The following is a 20,049-nucleotide window of genomic DNA, read 5'->3' on the forward strand; positions in this document are numbered from 1 at the left end:
AGTGTCGTCGTTTGGAGTGTCTGTGAAACTTCCTCACGGTACACAGCACTCTGCTTTGCAAGTGTTAGGTGGGATTTTGACCGCATGGCGGGGGGGGGGGGGCACTGGTTTCTGTCCAGCATCCTGGACTTGGTAAAAACAGAGAAAGCCCAGGTCTTCTGCCCATCAGTGCACAAAAACAGGAGGTGGCCTAGAGGTGCCCACAGGGTCTCAGTCCTGCGAACCAGGCAGGCCTTGTAGAGGTTGGGGACTCAGTGACCTCCTTCCCAGCTGAGGAAGCTGCAGGTGGTAGGAGAAGCACCTTGATGGGGTACTGGACTATCAGGGTAGCAGCAGCAGTCCAGTGAGTGCCCATGCACACCATCTTCAGCAGAGCCTGAACACTTGACCCTGCCTGGAGTCAGAACTTGATGCATTCCACCTCTTCAGGACCTGTGGAGAAGGTGCCACGTCCCCACCACACGTACACACCTACCTCCTGTCAGAGGCATTTGAATGTCTGGTTTCTGTGACTAAGAAGATGGCTGCTGCAGCTAGAGCCTGTGTAATCTTTGCTCCTCCCCAGCACATTGTCCATTTCCTCTGCACAGCATGTGTCTCCCTGAGCTGGGTTTTCCCCTCCACCACCACCACTGCACTTTCCTGTTGTGGGAAGACAGCTGGGGGTGGGGGCTAGGGCTGCTGTTGTTCAGCCAGTCCCACGACTGAGTTGGGAATAATTTGAAACTAAATCTCTAGCCCTTTAGAAGCCTTTCGCAAAATCCTTGGAAGTTTATTAACAACAGCTGTGACCACACATGACCAGAATCATGGAGGGAAGGGGCTGGGGTCGGGCAGCAGCAGGCTTGCCTATCACTTTTCTAGGAGGAGAGAAAACTAAATCAAGTCTCCCGTGGTCATATGATCCTAGCCAGCAGACAAGCCAGTAATGAAAAATAAGATTGGGGTTTGGGTTCATCAAGTTGGAAGGTCTTAGCAGGAACTCGGGCATACATGTTGGGCCCCACAAGCTGTGGCTGACCGGCAAAGACAATCTCTGTCTCCACTCCACTACTTGTAGTTTCTCTCCTGCAGTTTCTTTGTCCAAACCCCATTTTGTGAACAGCTGTGGCACTTGTGCTTGAGGGACAAGCCAAGGTCTTTGCATTTCTCCTCTCAATGAAAACTTCTCTGGTGATTTTTACCTCACTTCCTGTGAGTGTCTAGAACAGCTGCTTTTTCCCTCAAACTTTGTGCCCAGCTCCCCTCCCCACCCACCCGCCTTGTAGCCTTGAATGAGAAACAAGTTTTGCCAGGGCCTTCTGAGTCCTCCTGAACTCAAAAATTTCAAGGATGGAAAATAAAACCTCTCCCTCCCTCCTTGTCCTATTGAAAGCACTCTTCCAGGGATCTGCCGGGTGTGAGGCTCCACTTACACCTTCATCTTTTGTCCTGACCCTGCAACTGGATTGCTGTCCCGCTGTGGAGTGCTTGACACGCTTCATTCTCACCCAGTTCAGGTGACCGTAGGGCTTGCTGCTTAAGATTAGCTGTAGCACCACAGAGACACTTCATGACTCACTTCCATGTCAGCCTGCCGTGGCCTTGCTCCCTTTCCTCTGAGACCCTGTTTGTCTTGGGACAGTGTCAACACTGACCAGTGTCCACCCACTTCCTAGCAGCTGGCCCTGCTCTTCAGAAAGGAACTGTTAGGTATGCTTAAAGTAAATACCTGCCCTACCCCCAAAGACTGGGATAAGTCAACAAAGGATACAAAGAGAAACTCATTCAGGCCTGTAGCATCCTTTTACAGCCAGGGCTCAGGGAAGGCCAGGAGAGAACACTGCAGGATTCTACCCACAGTTTCCCCTGGCCAAGACAGGCAGGTGGGGTTAGAGCTCAAGATAGCCTGAGGTCCTATAGAGCACTGCCTGGAGTCTAGACCTCCTGCCCTATCCCCACTGCACTCTCACTTAGACTGACTCTCAGGATGTCTCTGGATCTCCAGCTTCAGTGCCCTCTTTTTGTACCCTGCCAGTCCCTATGTGAACATAAGCCATGGGTGACAGGTGCGGGCCAGCCTTCCAGTGTGAAATCTCAAGAATTAAAGTGGAGTCAGAAAAAAAATTGTTGGAAATATACCAAAATGACAAGGTGGTGGTGGCGCACGCCTTTAATCCCACCCAGCTCTGAGGAGGCAGAGGCAGACGGATCTCTGTGAGTTCTAAGCCAGCCTGGTCTACAAGAGCTATTTCCAGGATAGACTCCAAAGCTACAGAGACCCTGTCTTGAAAAACCTTAAAAAAAAAAGAAAAGAAAAGAAAATATACCAAAGTATTCCTAGGAGTTGATTCTGGTAAGAAATTATCAGTAGGTGGTTGATTGGTCGGTTTTGCTTGTTTGGTGGGGGTCTTTGTTTGCTTGCTGATTTTGGAGGAGGATCTTATTTGTATATTCAGAGCTGGAGGTTAAACCCAGGGCCTTGTTCACACCATGGAACATTTTGCTATTGAGCTACACCATCCACTGTCAATAGTTATTGCATTACTTTAATCAAGACCTACTAGAAGACCTAAATTTAGGGCTCTAGACCCAGACTTGGAGTCTAGCTCTGACCCTGCTGCCCAACCTGTTCTTTGAGAAACTGTTGTTCGAAGGAAATGGAAGGGACTTGGTGATGACTGATCTTGGTTGGCAGTCTAACACTCCTGGGAAGAAGGAACCTCATTTGAGGAATTCCTTCTATCAGATTGACCTGTGGGCATGTCTGCTTTATACTTTAAGAATAGACTCATTGTATGATATTGGCCAGCCTGGAACTCAACTATGTAGACCAGACTGGCATTAAAATCATAGAGATCCACCTGTGTCTGCTTCCCAAGTACTGGGATTAAAACATGTACCACTGTACCCAGCAAATAGTATATGATACTATTTTAAAGATTTCTTATGGTAGGGTTTTACTGTATAGCCCCCTGAGTGACCTGAAACTTGCTATATATAGCAGGCTAGCTTGGAACTCACAGAGATCCAACTGCCTCTGCCTTCAATTAAAGGTGCACACCACCTTGTCCTGATTTTATTTTTTAGCTTTATGCGTGTTACTGTTTTACCTGCATGTATGTGTGTGTAACGCATGTGTGCTTGCTGTCCACTGAGATCAGAGCATTGGATCATCTAGAACCGGAGTTACAGATGTGTAAGCAACCATGTTGATACTAGAAATAGGTCCTCTATAACAGCAGCTAGTGCTTTTAAGTCACTGAGCCATCTCTCCAGCCCTCTTTTATTATTTTTCATTGTGTGTGCCCATAGTACAGAGATGTTAGATACAATGGATCTGAACTTATAAGTGGTTGTGAGCCTCTACCCCCACTGTGGGTACTGTGAACCAAACTCAGCTCCTCTATAAAAGTAGTTTGTGCACTTAACCACTGAACTACCATCTCTAACCCGTGTATTCTAATATGAATACCTTGGCCCTCTAGAGTCAATAACTCGGCCAACCATGGACTGAAAGTATTTGGGAGCAGGGGAAATAGCATCTGTTCAGAGCAAGACAGAGCTTGCATGAATTAGGAATTCTTTTGTTTGTTTGTTTTCTGTTTTGGTTTGGTTTGGTTTTTTTGTTTTGCTTTGTTTTTTAAGACAGGGTTTCTCTGTGAAACAATTCTGGCTGTCCTGCAGCTCATTCTGTAGACCACATTAACCGCTTGGATTAAAGGTGTGCGCCAACACTGCCCAGCATAGTTAGGAGTTCTTAATTCCCCAGAGTTGCCTATGATGGGTCTGGTGGACATAATTTCTCAATAGAAGATGCCTCTATCTGGGTGGGGAGTGGTGTTAGGGCTAAGTCCCAAACCTGGGGTAGAGGCCCTAAAGTTGTAGGTGTTCTGTTCACATCCATTACTTACCATGTGGCTGTGACAAGCAGGCTCCAGCTTCCTGTAGGTGACTCGGCCAAAAGAGCTGGAGGACTAGCCTGTCATCCTCTTTCCTCCTATTGTTCCCATTTTCATAAGCCCCACAGCAAACCCTTCCTCGGTGTCCCTCACTCAGGTGGCCTGGAATGTCTCCATAGAGCCTCTATTGCCCCATCTGTCTTCAGACCAAAGGATCAGAATCAACCCTAAACCCCAGCCTTCCCTCATTCTTTTTAACATTACTGGTTTTTCTCTGATTGTGATAAAGTAAGTAGATGTTAGATAAAGATTTTTATGTCAGTCCAGCCTGCATCAGCTTGAGGAAATGTAAACTGAAGGGGAACTGCTGGGTAAGGACTGCCACTCAGTGAAATACAAAGTGACCAAAGTCACATACTGACTGTGTGTGGCCTTTTCTCTCTCTTTAAGAAAGACACATTCCTTTAAAGTCGCTAAACACAACAAAAGCCCACTGGTGCAATATCTGCTCAGAGTTCTTTGTTTTTGTTTTTTCTCATAGTTTAGTTTTGTTTTGAAATGGGGCCGTAGCTAAGTCACTCAGGCTGTCCTGGAAGTCACAGACCCTCCTCCATCTAAGGGTAGGGACCACAGGTCTATGCAACAAGAGGTCCGGGATTGTGATCTTCGTCACTTTCAGGCTCTACTGTAGCCTTTTTCATCTCAGAACACTTCTTGGGTATCATCGGATCAGCCTGAGGACCCTAATGGCACACCACTCAGGTGGCTGAGGCAAGAGCATCACAAGTACCAGGCCTTGTCTCGAAAAGAGCCAGCAAGATCATGCAGGTGGTAAAGGAGCCAGAGCCAACTTCTGCCACCTGTCCTCTGACCTCCACACAGGTGTCATAGCAGAAAAGAAAGAAAACCATACACATACACAAAAGAAAGAAAACCAACATTAGCAAAGATAGGCTTGTGACCTGGTCCTGCAGAGAATCACGTGTTTCCAAGTCTTACCTCATTGAAACTTGCCTCATCCCCCATGTTGGTTTATTTTGAGACAAGCCCAAGATGGCCTTGAACTCCTGACCTTGCTTCCACCATCCAAGTGCTGGAATTACAGGCACACAGCAGCACACTCAGTTTTGGTTAGTATCTCACTGGGTAACTCAGACCAGCCTCGAATTCACCACATTCCTGCCTCTGCTTTCCAAGTGCTAGGATCACAGGCATGCACTAAATTTGACTGTTTATAACTCTTAGCAAGCTCTTTAACTTGCTCCCAATCAGTTCTGTTGATTTGTCAAAGTCTGCTGTAGTGCTGTGCCCTACTTCTGATGGGCCACCACCCCTTGAGACCTCCAGCTGGACAGAAGAGATGTTCACCATCTTGGTAGATTTTGTTTAGAGAGCATCTCCCTATGCAGCTTTCACTAGAACTCTCTAGAGATCTTCCTGCCTCTGCCTTCCAGGGCAGAGATTAAAAGCATGCACTGCCACGCCCAGCCCTTGGTGAGGGTTTTCAAAACAGTGAAGTCTTTTGGTCCCACTGTAACTAGAGAGACACTTTGCAGGCTGCTCAAGAATGGAATGACCCTAGCCCCTGGCATGAAGCAAGCATGGGCCTTGGTTCTGACAAAAATCCAGATCTCCACTCACAGTTTCAGGGTGCCTCTAGTTCCTTTCCCAACAAGGGACGACTGGCTTTCTTACTGCCCTCTTCTCTCCTTTCTGCCTCCCTGAGGCCAACCTCTGCTGCAGGAGCACCACCAGGCACCACAGGCAGCGTCCACTTAGCAGGTTGCCTATGTTCAGAGAGGTGGGTCCAAAGACCTGCTGTCCCCAGAGATGCACCGTGGAGATCAGAAATGTTTCAAATCATCTGCCCTCTGCCTTCATGTAGTTCATTGGGAGCCCAAGCAATCACCTTTCTGGCATGGACCCCACTCAACAGCCCCAACCTCCTTGTTAGAAGGCTAACCAGCTGGTGAAGGAAGAGGATGTGTGAGATTGGAAAGTGCTATAAGGACCCAGCGCCCTCTGCCCCACCCATGGCCTTACTGCAGTGCTGCAGGCTCACCCTTGATGTTGATTTTATTCTAGGAAGATGACGAAAAGCTGATTGAAGAAATCCAAAAGGAGGCTGAAGAAGAACAGAAAAGGAAGAATGGAGGCAAGTGTTCTTCTCGGGAACAGATGGGGCTGGGTGAGACTGTCCCTCAGGGGTTACTTCTCAAACCATGGGTTCCTCATGATGGGACACTCCCAAGAATGAGTTTGAGCTCTGGAGGCAAATAGAAGCCTAAGGAGACTGCCTGCCTCACCACAGTGGAGGTTTACTGAGATGACAGCAAGTTCCTGAGGCTGTGAAGGCTGTTCCAAGCTAGATAAACAACATACCACCCTCTGTGGGGTATAGGAGTGACCAGTGGGAAAGTGTAGATTTGCCTGCCTTTGGCATATTGCTTTGACAGGCAGTGGGTGTCTTTTGTCCTGAATTTGACATCAGCCTACTCTTGAGAGCCACTGTTTCTGGGCCCAGAGGAAAGTATACTGAGGGTCAGAAGTAGCCCTCTGTTGGGCTGTCCCTAGGCTTCCAAGCCCTGGGTCATAAGTGTCGTGTGTTGCTTTAGTCACAAGCAGAAGTGTATTGGACCTGGTTCTGTCTGTGTGTTTGCTTCCTCTGAACCCCACTTTTCTTTCAGAGAACACCTTCAAGCGCATTGGACCTCCACTGGAGAAGCCAGCTGAGAAAGTACAGCGTGTGGAAGCCCTACCACGGCCTGTCCCACAGAACCTGCACCCACAGATGCCTCCCTACGCCTTTGTGCACCCACCTTTCCCCCTGCCACCTGTGCGGCCTGTGTTCAACAATTTCCCCATTAACATGGGTCCTGTGCCCGCACCCTATGTTCCCCCTCTGCCCAACGTGCGTGTCAACTATGAGTTTGGCCATGTGCATGTGCCCCTGGAGCACAATCTGCCCATGCACTTTGGTCCCCAGCCACGGCATCGCTTCTGACACTTAAAGCCCTGTCCAGCCACGTGGAGTCTGCAGGAAGACCCAGTCTCACCTTAGTAGGCGTGGAGTCTTTGCTTCCCTCCCTCATGAGGGTGGGCTCATGTCCTCTTGCTCTTCTCTTTGCAAGGTTCGCTGACCCTTCAGGTCCGATACCCTTTGGGTGCTGTCACTGGGGCAGTGTTACAGCAGCTCCCTGGTTGTGCCATCTTAGCAGCCAGTACAATGGCTCTGACCATGAAGAGGGCCCCTTAATCACTTGCTACACTCCCTCCCCAGCAGACAACTGAAAGGCTAAGCGAGGTGGCCTGCATCCCCAGGCCGGGCCTCTCATTCCTTGTTGCCCAAGGCCCACTCAGGTTCAAGGGCCTCCAAGACACATCTATGGCGCAAGTTTTGTTCTGTTATCAAAGCAGTTGCTCCTGTTCACGTAGTTTGAGCTGAAGTTGTTCATGAGCTACTCGAGTTTGTCCCCACTCTTGCAAAGTCAAGTTGGAAGTATTTCCGCAGGGCTGGCAACTGCTGAGAGCCTCCCAACACTTGACATCAGACAAAAGCCTATTTTGCGAAGCTGTCACTCATTCCTGGGCTGCCCTTTTCTGGGGAGATGTCACTTGTCACCAGCCTGGGATGAGCAGCATCTCCTCTAAGGTGTTTCTGGGTTTTCCTGGGGCAGAGCCTCTCCACCCCGCTCCAGGATGAGAGCGACTGCCTTCCCTGAAGTCAGAGGAGAATGTTCCCGCTGCCTGTGTCCCCTCCTGTCCAGACTATTTGCAGAACAGGACTGGCAGCAGATATTTTCTCCATTGTATTGACTACCCTTGTCCTCCCGTTGCTGTGGGGTGCTCCACGTTCAAAATGTACAGACTTGGAAGTGGGAAGATGTCCGTAGGAAGGGGGAAAGACTCCTTGAGGTACCCCTGGTCACCTGAGTGTGGGTGGGGCACACATAGTGGTGGCTCAGGAGCCCTTCTGTGGGTCACCTGAACAGTGCTACTAGTCTGAATGACAGTGCCTTGGAAAGATGGGCCACCTGCTGCATGACAGGATCCTCCAAGTACCTTAACTATTAGTGTTTGTGTTCCCTGTACTTCTCCGGGTGGTTACTTCAAGCACTGCCCTCCAAGGCCTCATGAGGCGCTGGACTGGGCACCCAGTTCTGGTTCGACACAGTACTCCTATCACGTTATCCACCAAGAGGCCAGGTGAGGAGCCTGGCAGTTTCTGGGGTTGCTGGAAGAACAGGTGCCACCCAAACCTTGGCCCTCAGAGAGGTAAAGCCAGGGTCATGTCCTCTGAAATGCAGTCTGTCTGTGGCCACACATGGCTGCAGAGAAGGCTGCTGTTGCCTGTCTCCATCAAGGCCTCTTATCCTTAGTGTCCTCCCAGAACCTGTGTGCCAGCAGGAATCGCCAAGGCAGCTGGCACCTTAACCTCTGGGGCTGAGGCTGCTTCCTGGTCTGAGAAACTGCCTAGCCACTCCCAGTGTATTTGCCTTAAAACTGGAGAGAATTTAGTATTTGCACTTAGCAAAATATTTCAGAAGAGAAAAGTGCATGATCTCGCTTTATATATAAAAAAATTTTTTTAAAAAAATGAAGTAGATGGCTAAATGTTTTTCTTTACCTTTTTGGTAGTAAAAATAGAGAAACTATGTCTGTTTAAACTACTGTGTAAAAAGACTGTATCATATGTAACTTGAATTTTGTGTAAATAAATGTTTGTGAGCTCTACTCTTGGCTGTTTGTCCCACTCCAATCACAGATTCCAAGCAGCCCTCAAGTGCAGAGAAGCACCAAGTGCCACTGGCTTCCCCAGTGAAGGGTGTGCAACTCCTAATGCAGCAGTGTGGGGCGGGAGGCGTGCTCCTTTCACCTGCCAGGAAGAAGCCCAGTCCCAACCACGCACGGCACAGAATGTTAAAAGTTGTTTTAGCAGAGAGCCCCCTTGAAAGCACAGGAAGTCCTTATAGGATACTTCTCCAGATGCTCCCAGTGTGTCATTAGAGGGTAGCCCTCAAATGTGTGATGTTTTACTCTTGGCTTTTTGGCTCTTTGAGGTGCCCACCCACTCAGTTCCCAGATAAGTCACACGGATACATATTTTGTCTTATAATTGCCTGGCCTTAGCTTGACTTGCTTCTTGCCAGCTTTTCTTAACCTGTCTACCTTTTGTCTCTTGGCTTTTATCTTTCTTCCTTACTCCGTGGGTGGCTAGGTGGCTGGCCCCTGATGTCGCCCTCTGTTTGTTTCTCCTATTTATACTCTCTGCCTGCCAGCCCCACCTATCCTTGCTCCTGCCTCACTATTGACCATTCATCTCTTTATTAGACCATGGGGCAAAGAATCATAGCTTCACAGAGTTAAATGCGGCATAAACAAAAGAAACACATCTTTACATCATTAAATAAATGTTCTGCGGCATAAATAAAAGTAATACACTTTAACATTCCCCAACATCCAGATCCTGAGCTAGCCTCATCCATCTGACAGGGACAAGAGAACAGCACTGAATCAGGCATGGGAGTTTCTGGCCTGGCTGACAAAATGGACAGGAACCCTCCGACCAGCTCACTCACCAGACAACAAAACTGCAGACAGGAGAACCAAAACAACACTCTGGGAAGACATCATGGCCTTTCCTACCGTTTGTCTTACAGTCCTTGTTTCATATCTGAAAGAATTTCTGCTGAAGTGAAATTCGGGGATGAAATTTCTCTATATTCCCAGGTTCCAAAGCCTCCAGCCTTCCTCAGTTGCCCCCAGCCATCCCGACCTACACCTGCAGGGGTTACACATGGGTGGCTAAGGCTCGGCAGCTGGGTTGCATTAGTAAAACTGCCCATCCTCCCTTCTAGGTAACAAGTCTTTCCAGAATCTTCCTTACTACATACGCTTTCCTGGATACCATGCGTGCTGGCATTGTTTAAAGACAAGGTCTCTCCATGTAGACCAGGTTGGTCTCGAACAGATCTGCCTGCCTCTGCCTCTCCTGTGCTGGAATTAAAGACGTGCCACCCAGAAACCTACAGGGTTTTTTCTCTGATACTTCACCTGGATTTGCTAGGTCTCTCAAACATTGCCCCAGTTAAAATAGAAGTCCAGAGGTCTCCACTGTTGCCATTATACCTAGACCTTCAGTAAACACCCTGTGCATAACAGGTCACATGCTAAAAGAGAAGGACCACCCTCAAAAAAAAAAAAAAAAAAAAAAAAAAAGCTGGACAGTGGTGTAATCCCAGCACTTGGGAGGCAGAGACAGGCGGATCTCTGAAATCCCTTTCAAGTTCCAGGACAGCCAGGACTGTTACACAAAGAAACCCTGTCTCAAAAAACCAAAAGGGGGGTAGGGAACACCCTCAAACATGGAGAGGGAGCTTTGTAGCCCAGGCTAGCCTTGCACTCTTACAAAGCCCAGTCTGGCCTCAAACTTAGAATGCCCCTGTCTCAGTGCCCCACATGCTGGGATTACACCTTGCCTATGTAGCATCTGTAGGGGTACAGGGGGCGTACACAGTGAGCCTATGGAAGGTCTGTGTCTTTTATTGTGTTGTTCTGTGAAGCATAACAGGGTTTCACTATGCTGTGCTAACTGGCTTGAAACTCACTATGTAGGTTGCCTCTGCTGGGATCAGAGGTGTATACTACCAGGTAAATAAGTTTTTTAGACCTCACTGAACCTAAATTCACCAACTTAGCTATGCTGGCTAACCAGCAGGCCCCAGGAGTCCTATTTCCAGTCAGCTACTGCTCGATTACACATGCCTGCCGCCTGGCCTGGGGTTTGGTTTAGTTTTTATAGGGATCTCAATCCTCATGCTTCTGTGGCAAGCCCTTTGCTGACTGAGCCATCTCTCCAGCCCCTTCTGAATAACATCTTTCGATAGGGGTATTTGTGTAGTTCTTTGCTGAGATACAAACATGCTTTAGTTTTCTCCTTCCCTGTCATTTGATGGGTGGTAATCAAAATAGTCTCCCTACGCATCTTGAACTTGGACTCCTCCTACCTTGGCCATGTGCCAGTGTGCTCTGCCGTCTTCCCCTTGGCCCGGCAAGGTTTCCCTCCCAGAGTGGCAGCTGAGCTCCACACCCTCTTGCCACAGGCTCCACTCGCCTCCTTGAACTTGGTGCCCTTGGTGCTGTGACAGGTGCGGAGCCAGTACTCTAGTCTCGTGACCACTGGGGAGGCTGTCACTGCCACAGTCCTGGGGGCTGTCTCAGTCCTCATCAGGCAGGATTCAATCAGCGTCAGTTCCTCCCATTGCTTCCTCTGCTGGGGGCTGTTTTGCTTGACTGGAAGAGACGTCGGGGTGAAGGCTCCATCTCTCCTGTCATTCTCAACCCACCCCAGCTGTCAGAGGTAATAGACAGCTCAGCTATGGTGGTCCCAGGAAGTCGGTCACATTTGTTCAGTGAGCACTCCAGGCGATCGGAGCCCAAGCTCTGGGACCTGTCATAAAGTAGGAATCAAGATGCATTCTAGCCAGGCATGGTGGGCCAAGCCTTTGATCCCAGCACTTGGGAGGTAGAGATTATAGGTCTCTGTGAGTTCCAGACCAGCCTGGTCTATATAGTGAGATTTCCTGTCTGAAAAGCAAAGACTGCATTCTAGGGTGAGCAGCCCCTGCCACCCAAGCCGGAGGATGTAAATGTGGAAGGAGACAATTATCTCTGACTTTCACTACACATACACTTAGTAGTAATAAAAAGAAATAAGACTGTATACTAGATGGGCATGGTGGTGCATGCCTGTAATCCCTGCACAGACAGACCTTTGCAGTCAAGCCCGGCTTGGTCTACTTAACAAATTCTAGGGCCATTCTAGGATATTTTATTCTCTTGACTTTTTGAGGGGGGCCCACCACTCAGCTCCCAAATAAATCACACAAAGGCATATTATTACTTATGAATGTCCGGCCTTAGTGTGACTTGTTTCTTGCCAGCTTTTCTTATCTTAAATTATCCTGACTACCTTTTGCTTCTGGGCTTTTATCTTTCTCTATTTCTGTTTATCTTTCTTTCCTTCTTTCTCCGTGACTTGCTGTGTAGCTGGGTGGCTGACCCCTGACGCCCTCCTCTCCTTGTTCTCTTGCTCCTCTTTCTGTCTCCGTCCAGAGTTCTCCTATTTCTATCCTCTGCCTGCGGCCCCGCCTGTCCTTGCTCCTGTCTCGCTATTGTCCACACAGCTCTTTATTAGGACCATCGGGTGTTTAGGCAGGCACAGAAACACAGCTTTGCAGAGTTAAATGAATGCAATATAAACAAAAGTCACACACCCTAAAATACTATTCCCCAACATAGGGCTACAAAATGAGACTTTGTGGGAGAGGGGAGGCCCGATGACTTGAGCTCAGTCCCCAGATCCCACGGTGGGAGGTGAGAACCAACTCCTGAAATCAACTCCTCTGATCGCCACACTTGCTGCATGACACGAACATGAACTCACGTACACAAACTATATATACACACAACACAGTAAATACAAAATCAAACTCTCTCTGGGAATAGTGGCGCACGCCTTTAATCCCAACTCTTGGAAGGCAGAGACTGGCAGACCTCTGAGTTTGAGGCCAGCCTGGTCTGGCGGGTCTATAGAATAAGTTCTAGGCCAGCCAAGGCTACATAGTGACTTTATGCCAAATAAATCAATCAATAAAATCTTTTTTAAAAAATCCTTCTCATTTTAATTGTTTAGATAGGGATGTGCTATACATTTTCCCCCACTCCCCCTCTCCCCTCTCCCCTTCGACTACTCCTCCCTCCCCTCACACTCTCAATTTACTCAGGAGATCTTGTCTTTTTTCCCCTTCCTAGGCGGATCCATGTGTGTCTCTCTTAGAGTCCTCTTTGTTACCTAGGTTCTCTGGAGTTGTGGCCTGTAGACTGGCTGTCCTTTGCTTTATGCCTAATATCCACTTATGAGTGAGTTCACAATATATTTATCTTTCTGGGTCTGGGTTACCTCACTCAGGTAGTTCACAAGTTCAATCTCCTGCACATCAAAAAGTTCTCTGTTCAGCTTTTAATTTGCACTTATAAGTCTGCACTTGCCAAACTCAAGGGGAACACTGTTCCCTAACTTTCTCTGTAGAGATCTTCCCCTGGTATTGCCCTGGCCCAGGCACTGTGCTGAATTTAGGATCTGGCCAGAAGCTCTGAAGAAAGGGGTATCGTGGTTCTCCAACCTGTAACTTGATCACCAAGATCTGAGGTGAGGGTATCAGGGGTCCAAACCCAGTCTGGGCTGCATAGTAAGATCCTGTATCACCATATGCCGGGGGGGGGGGGGGGGGTGTGTGTGTGTGTGTGCACGCCTTTAATCCCAGCACTCAGGAGGCAGAGGCAGGTGAATTCCTGTGAGTTTGAGGCCAGCCTGGTCTACAAGAACCAGTTCCAGGACTGTTACAAAGAGAGACCCTGCCGGGCGGTGGTGGCACACGCCTTTAATCCCAGCACTCGGGAGGCAGAGGCAGGCGGATCGCTGTGAGTTCGAGATCAGCCTGGTCTACAAGAGCTAGTTCCAGGACAGGCTCCAAAACCACAGAGAAACCCTGTCTTGAAAAACAAACAAACAACGACAACAAAAGATCCTATATCAGAAAACCAAAAACCAGCTGGGCATGCATGATGGCACATGCTTCAATCCTTGCACTCGGGAGGCAGAGGCGGGTGAATCTCTGTGAATTCGAGATCAGCCTGGTCTACAGAGCCAGCGTCAGGCTGCCAAGGCTGCATGCTTGCTAGGCAAGCACTCTACCAACTGAACCACATCTCATCTTGTTTGTTTTGAAACAGAATCTTACCTGTAGCCCAGGCTAGCCTCAAACTCCAGAGCCTTCTGCTTCAATTTCCCCAGTGCTGGGTTTACAGGCATGCACCACCAAAATTTTTATTGTTGTTGTTGTTTTATCTCTTAATCTGACCACATCTATTAAAATGTCAAATGAGCCAAGAATTGCCCTCCAGGGAATTTTCTTGGGCGTTTGCACAAAGGGTTGTGGACACAGTGGCTCACACAGGGTATTTCTGTTCGTGATGAATGAAGAGCGATGTTTGTGACGGTGAGTGGGGGGGATGTAGATAAGACACGACATTCGCCCCTCCCAGAGCTCAGGGTGGGGACACAGCCAGGCCTGTGTGTGCAGATAAGGACGATCCACATTCGTTAGGTGACAGCTCCAGAGCCCAGCTGTGGGGCGACTGCTATTCCATGTGTAAAAACAAATAAAATCAGACCCATCAGCCACAGAGGACTGGAAGAAGGTACGGCCATTGTGGCAAACGCTGTGATAGTTCCTTAAAAATTAGCCAGGTGTGAGGGCATGCGCCTTTAATCCCAGCACTTCCAGGCAGAGACAGGCGAATCCCTGAGTTCGAGGCCAGCCCGGACTACAGAGTGAGTTCCAGGACAACCAGGGCAACAACAACTCTGTCTTGAAAAAAAAAAAAATTAAGCTGGCGCGATGGCACATGCCTGTAATACAGCACTCTAGAGGCAGGAGGATTACCAAAAGTTCGAGGCCAGCCTGGAATACAGAGCAAGTGACAGATCAGCCAACACTACATAGTGAGACCCTGTCTCAGACAGAAGGGTTAGGGAGGTGCCTCCGCCGGTGAAGGCGCTAGCCATGCAAACCTGACATCCTGAGTTCAACTCCAGAAGCCGTGCAGAGAGCTGGGTTCTGCGGCATGCATCTGGAGCCTCATCAGTCGAGACTGGAAGCAAGAGAACCACCCAGGTCACAGGCCAGCTAGCGTGGAAAACACAGCAGCTGAAACGGAACAGCCATCCTCAACAAGGTGAAAGGTAAGACAAGGTCACCGAAGGTTGTCATTCTCTGACCTCCACATGGGTACAGTGACACATTTACCCCCTTGCCAGTAGTCACACACACAATTAAAGATGTGTACCATCCTGCACCTTTAAATGAATATTTAAAAAACAGTAGGGGCTGGAGAGATGGACCAGAGGTTAAGAGCGTTTGCTACTCTTTCAGAGGACCTGAGTTCAATCCCCAACACTTAGGTCAGATGGTTCACAAACAGATCTATAATTCTGTTTTTTTTTTTTTTTTTTTTTTTTTGGTTTTTCGAGACAGGGTTTCTCTGTGGCTTTGGAGCCTGTCCTGGAACTAGCTCTGTAGACCAGGCTAGTCTCGAACTCACAGAGATCCACCTGCCTCTGCCTCCCGAGTGCTGGGATTAAAGGCATGCACCACCATCGCCCGGCTCAGATCTATAATTCTGGGACACTCTCTTGGGGCCTCCTCAGGCCCCTGAACACACATGGATGGCACACATTCATACAGACACACGCACACATACACACACACAATTTTAAAGTTTTTGGTTGGTTGGTTTTGGTTTTTTGGTTTTTTGTTTTTTGTTTTTTGTTTTTTTTGAGACAGGGTTTCTCTGTGTAGCTCTGGCTGTCCTGGAACTCAGTCTGTAGACCAGGCTGGCCTTTATTTATAGTAATAGAATCTGTGATGCTAGGGTCCTGAGACCAGCTGACATAGATATAGTATAGCTGATGCAGATACCATGATGCCCGCTCCTTTCATGGGGCTCACACCTTCAAGTGCAGTGAGCTGGCCCCCTGCACCAGTTCTACCCCGCGTCCGCCTTTGGCTCACAGGCAAGTGCTCACCATGCCTGGGTGTAGCTGGGTCCATGCTGCAGGAAGCTCGGACCAGCTCCTAGGCGGATGACTCTTGTGTGTGCTGCTTCCTCTGAGCTGCCCAGCTCTCCTGTCCACGTGGTGACTCTGCTGGTCCCTTCCTCTCTGTGTCTGAGTCCTCCCCTACAGTGCTTCCTCTTGGCTGGTCCCAAATAAACCATGTGGCCTTGAAGACCCGTGTTTTCCCAGGGAAGCTTGTCTCTGCTCCTTGGGCTTTATGATTTAGCCGGGAGGCTTTCCTTTGGGGTTTTTCATTGTTGTTAGTGGGGAAGGGTTTAACAGAATCTCGCGTGGCCCAGGCTGACCTTGAACTCACTATGTAGCTAAGGATGCCCATGAAGTCCCTATCCTCCTGCCTCTATTCCCCCACCCCAGGTGCCACCAGAACTGACCAGCCTGATTCATTCTTATAGGAACCCCAATCTTTTGGATCAGGTCTTGTCTAATGACCGTATTATATCCTCTATCTATCTCTCTATCTCTCTATCTCTCTATCTCTCTATCTATCTATCTATCTATCTATCTATCTATCTATCTATCATCTATCTGCCTATCTATCTTCTTTGCTAGGGGTTGCACATGCTACATAAGCCTTCTACCACTAAGCTACACCCCCAGCCCATTTGACTTCACTTTAACTCATTCATCTCTTTCTTTATTTGCAGGGGAGGAATGGGAGATAGGCTCTCATGTAGCCCAGGCTGGCCTCCAACCCACCATTTAGTCAAACCTGGCCTTGAACTCCTGGATCCTCCCAACTCCAACTTCCCAGCACTGGAATTGCAGGCTTGCATCACCAGGCCCATCTTCTCTTTACCTCTTTAAAGATCCTTTCTACAGGCACGAAAGTAGTGGTGCATGCTTTTAATCCCAGCACTCAGGAGGCAGAAGCAGGTGGATCTCTGTGAGTTTGAGGCCAGGCTGGTCTACAGAGCAAATTCCAGGACAGTCAGGGCTATACAAAGAAATCTTTTCTCAAAAAACCAAACCAAACCAAACAAACAAAAAACTGTGCCTTGAGGGGGGAAAAGGTATTTCTTTTTTTTTTTTTTCTTTTTTTTTAAGTTTTTCGAGACAGGGTTTCTCTGTGGTTTTGGAGCCTGTCCTGGAACTAGCTCTTGTAGACCAGGCTGGTCTCGAACTCACAGAGATCCACCTGCCTCTGCCTCCCAAGTGCTGGGATTAAAGGCGTGCGCCACCACCGCCCAGCCTGGGAAAAGGTATTTCAAGTATGCTGGCAAGTGCCTTTAATCCCAGCACTCAGGAGGCAGAGGCAGGCAGATCTCTAAAAGTTCAAGACTAACCTGGTCTTGGTAAGGAGTTCCAGGCCACAGGGCTACAGTAAGACCCTACCAAACAAAATGGGGTAAGGCTGCTGAGCAGATGGCTCAGTGGGGAAAGCTGTTGCCAAATAAATATGAGGGCCAGGGTCGAGATCCCGGGCACCAGAGGCTGTGGGTATAGCAGGGAGCCTATAATACCAGCTCTCTCGAGACAGCGATGCGGTTTCTGCCGTGAGCTGGCTACCCAGGGCGACTGTGCAGCTCCAGGTACAGCGATGGCCCTGCTCAGTAAATAAGTGGAGTATGAAGGAGGCAGACACTCAGCATCAAATTCCTACTTCCCCGCAGCCGGGCATACACATCTGTTCACACACAGACATCCCACACCCATACAAACAAACAAAAAGAAAACCAAAAATAATACTGTCTCAAAATCAATATAAAAGGGTGAGCCGAGGATGCGGGTTAGTGGGATGCCCTGGGTTCAGCTCCCCCATACTAGCCCCCCCAAAAAGAGAATGCACTCACATCTTTGAGTCCCCTTTGATTTTATTTTTATGTATTTATTTTTATTTTATGTACATGAGTGTTTTACCTGCTTATATATGTGTGCACCTCATGTGTGCAGTGTCCTCAGAAGCCAGAAGGTGTCAAATCCCCTAGAACTGGAGTTAGGGATAACTTTTAGCCACTATGTGGGTGCTGGGACTCAAACTTGGGTTCTCTGCAAGAACAGCAAGTGCTCTTAACCACTGAGCTGTCTTTCCAGACCCCTCCCCTTTGATACACACACACACACACACATATATATATAGCTCTATATTTTTCTCTGCTCCCCTCGCTGCCTCTCCCCTCCCCTTCAACCCTCTCCTATGGTCCCCATGCTCCCCAGTTTACTCAGGAGATCTCGTCTTTTTCTATTTCCCTCCCCTTTGATTTTATACCCCATTTATTTGTGATCTTAATTTCTTTTGGTGGGAGGTTGATGTAGCCTGGTCTGAAACGTGCTATATAAACCAGGCTGGTCTCCAACTCATGGAGATCCACCTGCCTCTGCCTCCTGAGTGTTGGGACTAAAGGTGCGCTCCACCACGTCTATGGCGGGGTGTCTGTTTGCACTGACACTCCCAGACTGACAATAACATTTACCTTGAGTCAGAGGGCAGAGTCAGTGATTGGCTGACCAGAAATGGCCATAGAGGTTTTGGAGGACACAAGATACATATAGAGCGACACGGGAAGTAGTAGGGAGGGGTTTAGAATGATTTGAGGGGCCTTTTGCATCTGGGAAAGAAAGAGGAGGTCTCTGATCAATTCTTCAATGCTTATCTGATCAGATTTTTACCCTGATATCTGACTCCCGAGTTTTTATTAATAATAAGCAGTATAAGTTAATCCTTCACATGCCCCTCTTGATTGTAACTTCTTTATTTTAAATTTTGTTTGTTTTTGAACTAGAGTTTCTCTGTGTAGCCCTGAGTGTTCTGCAACTCACTCTATACACCAGGTTGTCCTTGAACTCACAGACATCTGCCTAGTTTATATTTTTATTACATTTACTCAATTATTTGCATGTGTGTGTGCATACACACATGTGCATACAAAAGAGAGAGTGCATAGGCACACATGCAATTATACCACGCACACATGTGGATGTCATAGGACAGCTTACAAGAGTCATTCTTTCCTTCCCTTATGTGGGTCTCAGGGATGGGCCCCAGGGTGTCAACAACCTTGCCCACTGATTGTCTCATGGATCTTTATTCTTGCAGTGATAATAAAAATATTGGCATTGTTTACTGAAACCTGGCCAGTAGTTAGGGGACTCAAGAAGACGGTGCCCCCATCCTTCCCTTCCCCACCAGGGTCAGCACTCATACCAGGAAACAGGAAAGGAATGCTGACCATCCCCTCAGCCCCCCGGGGGGATGGCTTTGCCCACTGTGGGAGGCTTTAAGACAGAGGCCCAGGAAGAGGCTCCGGTTTCATGGTAAACTTAAAGCCCCCCTCCTCTTTCCTCCCAGACAGCCCTCTCCCTGGGAGACCCCATCTGTTCCCTCTGCTGTTATCATCCTCAAGGGACCAGAGTCCCTTCCTATCTCCACATCTAGACAAGAATGTGACAACCCAGAGAGGCCAGGAACTGACAGAAATGCAGAAAAAACAGGCCAGCAGGATGTTCTTGGATGCCTCTTAGACTTACTGTAACAGTAAGCATGCACACACAAACACACACACAGCTTGTGTGCTCAAATTATCTTTTCTCCCCCCTCTTTGGTTTTTCAAGGCAGGGTTTCTCTGTGTAGCCCTAGCTATCTTGAAACTCTGTAGACCAGGTTGGCCTCGAACTCACAGGCCTCTGCCTCCTGAGTGCTAGAATTAAAGGTGTGCACCACCACAGCAAGTTTCTTTCTGAAGGAAATGCAGTAGAATCTTTTGGTTGGTTAGTTTTGAGACAGGGTCTTATGCTAGCTCAGTCTGGCCTGAAACTCATTTTGTAGTCCAGGCTGGCCCTGAACTCTAAGTAACTTTCCTCTCTAGGCATCTTTCAGTCTTGACCTCCCGAGTGTTGGGATTTGCAGTGTGAGCCACCCCTCGAGTTGGAAACAGAGTCTCACTTAATAATTGGATATGTAGCCGGGCGGTAGTGACGCACGCCTTTAATCCCAGCACTCGGGAGGCGGAGGCAGGCGGATCTCTGGGAGTTCGAGACCAGCCTGGTCTACAGAGCTAGTTCCAGGACAGGCTCCAAAGCCACAGAGAAACCCTGTCTCGAAAAAACAAAAGAAATTAAAAAAAAAAAGAAAAATCAAAAAAAAATAATAATAATTGGATATGTAGACCAGTTTGGCCTCAACCTGGAGGTGACCCTCTACCCGACTCCCAAGTACAAGAATTACATGCATGCACTCCCAAAAGGATTAGGGTTTTATATGAATGTGTGCATGTGTGCAGACGCTTCTGTGCACACGTATAAGGGTGCCAGGGCTCAACCTCGGGTGCCGATCCTCAAGAATCATTCATCTTGGTTTCTGAGCTCGCCAATTCAGACCAGCTGGTGGGGGCCAATGAAACCCAGTGGGTTCCTACCTTCCCAGCTCGGGAGACCAAACTCAAGTCGATTGCTTGCTTGCAAGGTGTGGTTGTTTGAAAGAAAATGGCCCTCAAAGGGAGTGGCTTTGTTGGAATGGGTGTGGCCTTGTTA

The 20,049-nt window shown here is 48.4% G+C and overlaps 1 protein-coding gene across 2 annotated transcripts in view; it reads left to right on the forward strand.

Annotated features, from left to right (window-relative positions):
- The window catches only part of Rnf216 (ring finger protein 216), a 122,840-nt gene extending 114,235 nt beyond the window's left edge, over window positions 1-8,605 (forward strand). For both annotated transcript variants that reach the window (XM_057765282.1, XM_057765283.1), the window contains exons 16-17: window positions 5,967-6,036; window positions 6,569-8,605. In XM_057765282.1, the coding sequence (XP_057621265.1) occupies window positions 5,967-6,036; window positions 6,569-6,885 (387 nt within the window). In that variant the 3' untranslated portion in view covers window positions 6,886-8,605. The remainder of the gene's footprint in view (window positions 1-5,966; window positions 6,037-6,568) is intronic.
- The last annotated feature ends 11,444 nt before the right edge of the window (window positions 8,606-20,049 follow it).

The sequence above is a fragment of the Chionomys nivalis genome, chromosome 3 (assembly GCF_950005125.1).
Source record: "Chionomys nivalis chromosome 3, mChiNiv1.1, whole genome shotgun sequence".
NCBI lineage: Eukaryota > Metazoa > Chordata > Mammalia > Rodentia > Cricetidae > Chionomys > Chionomys nivalis.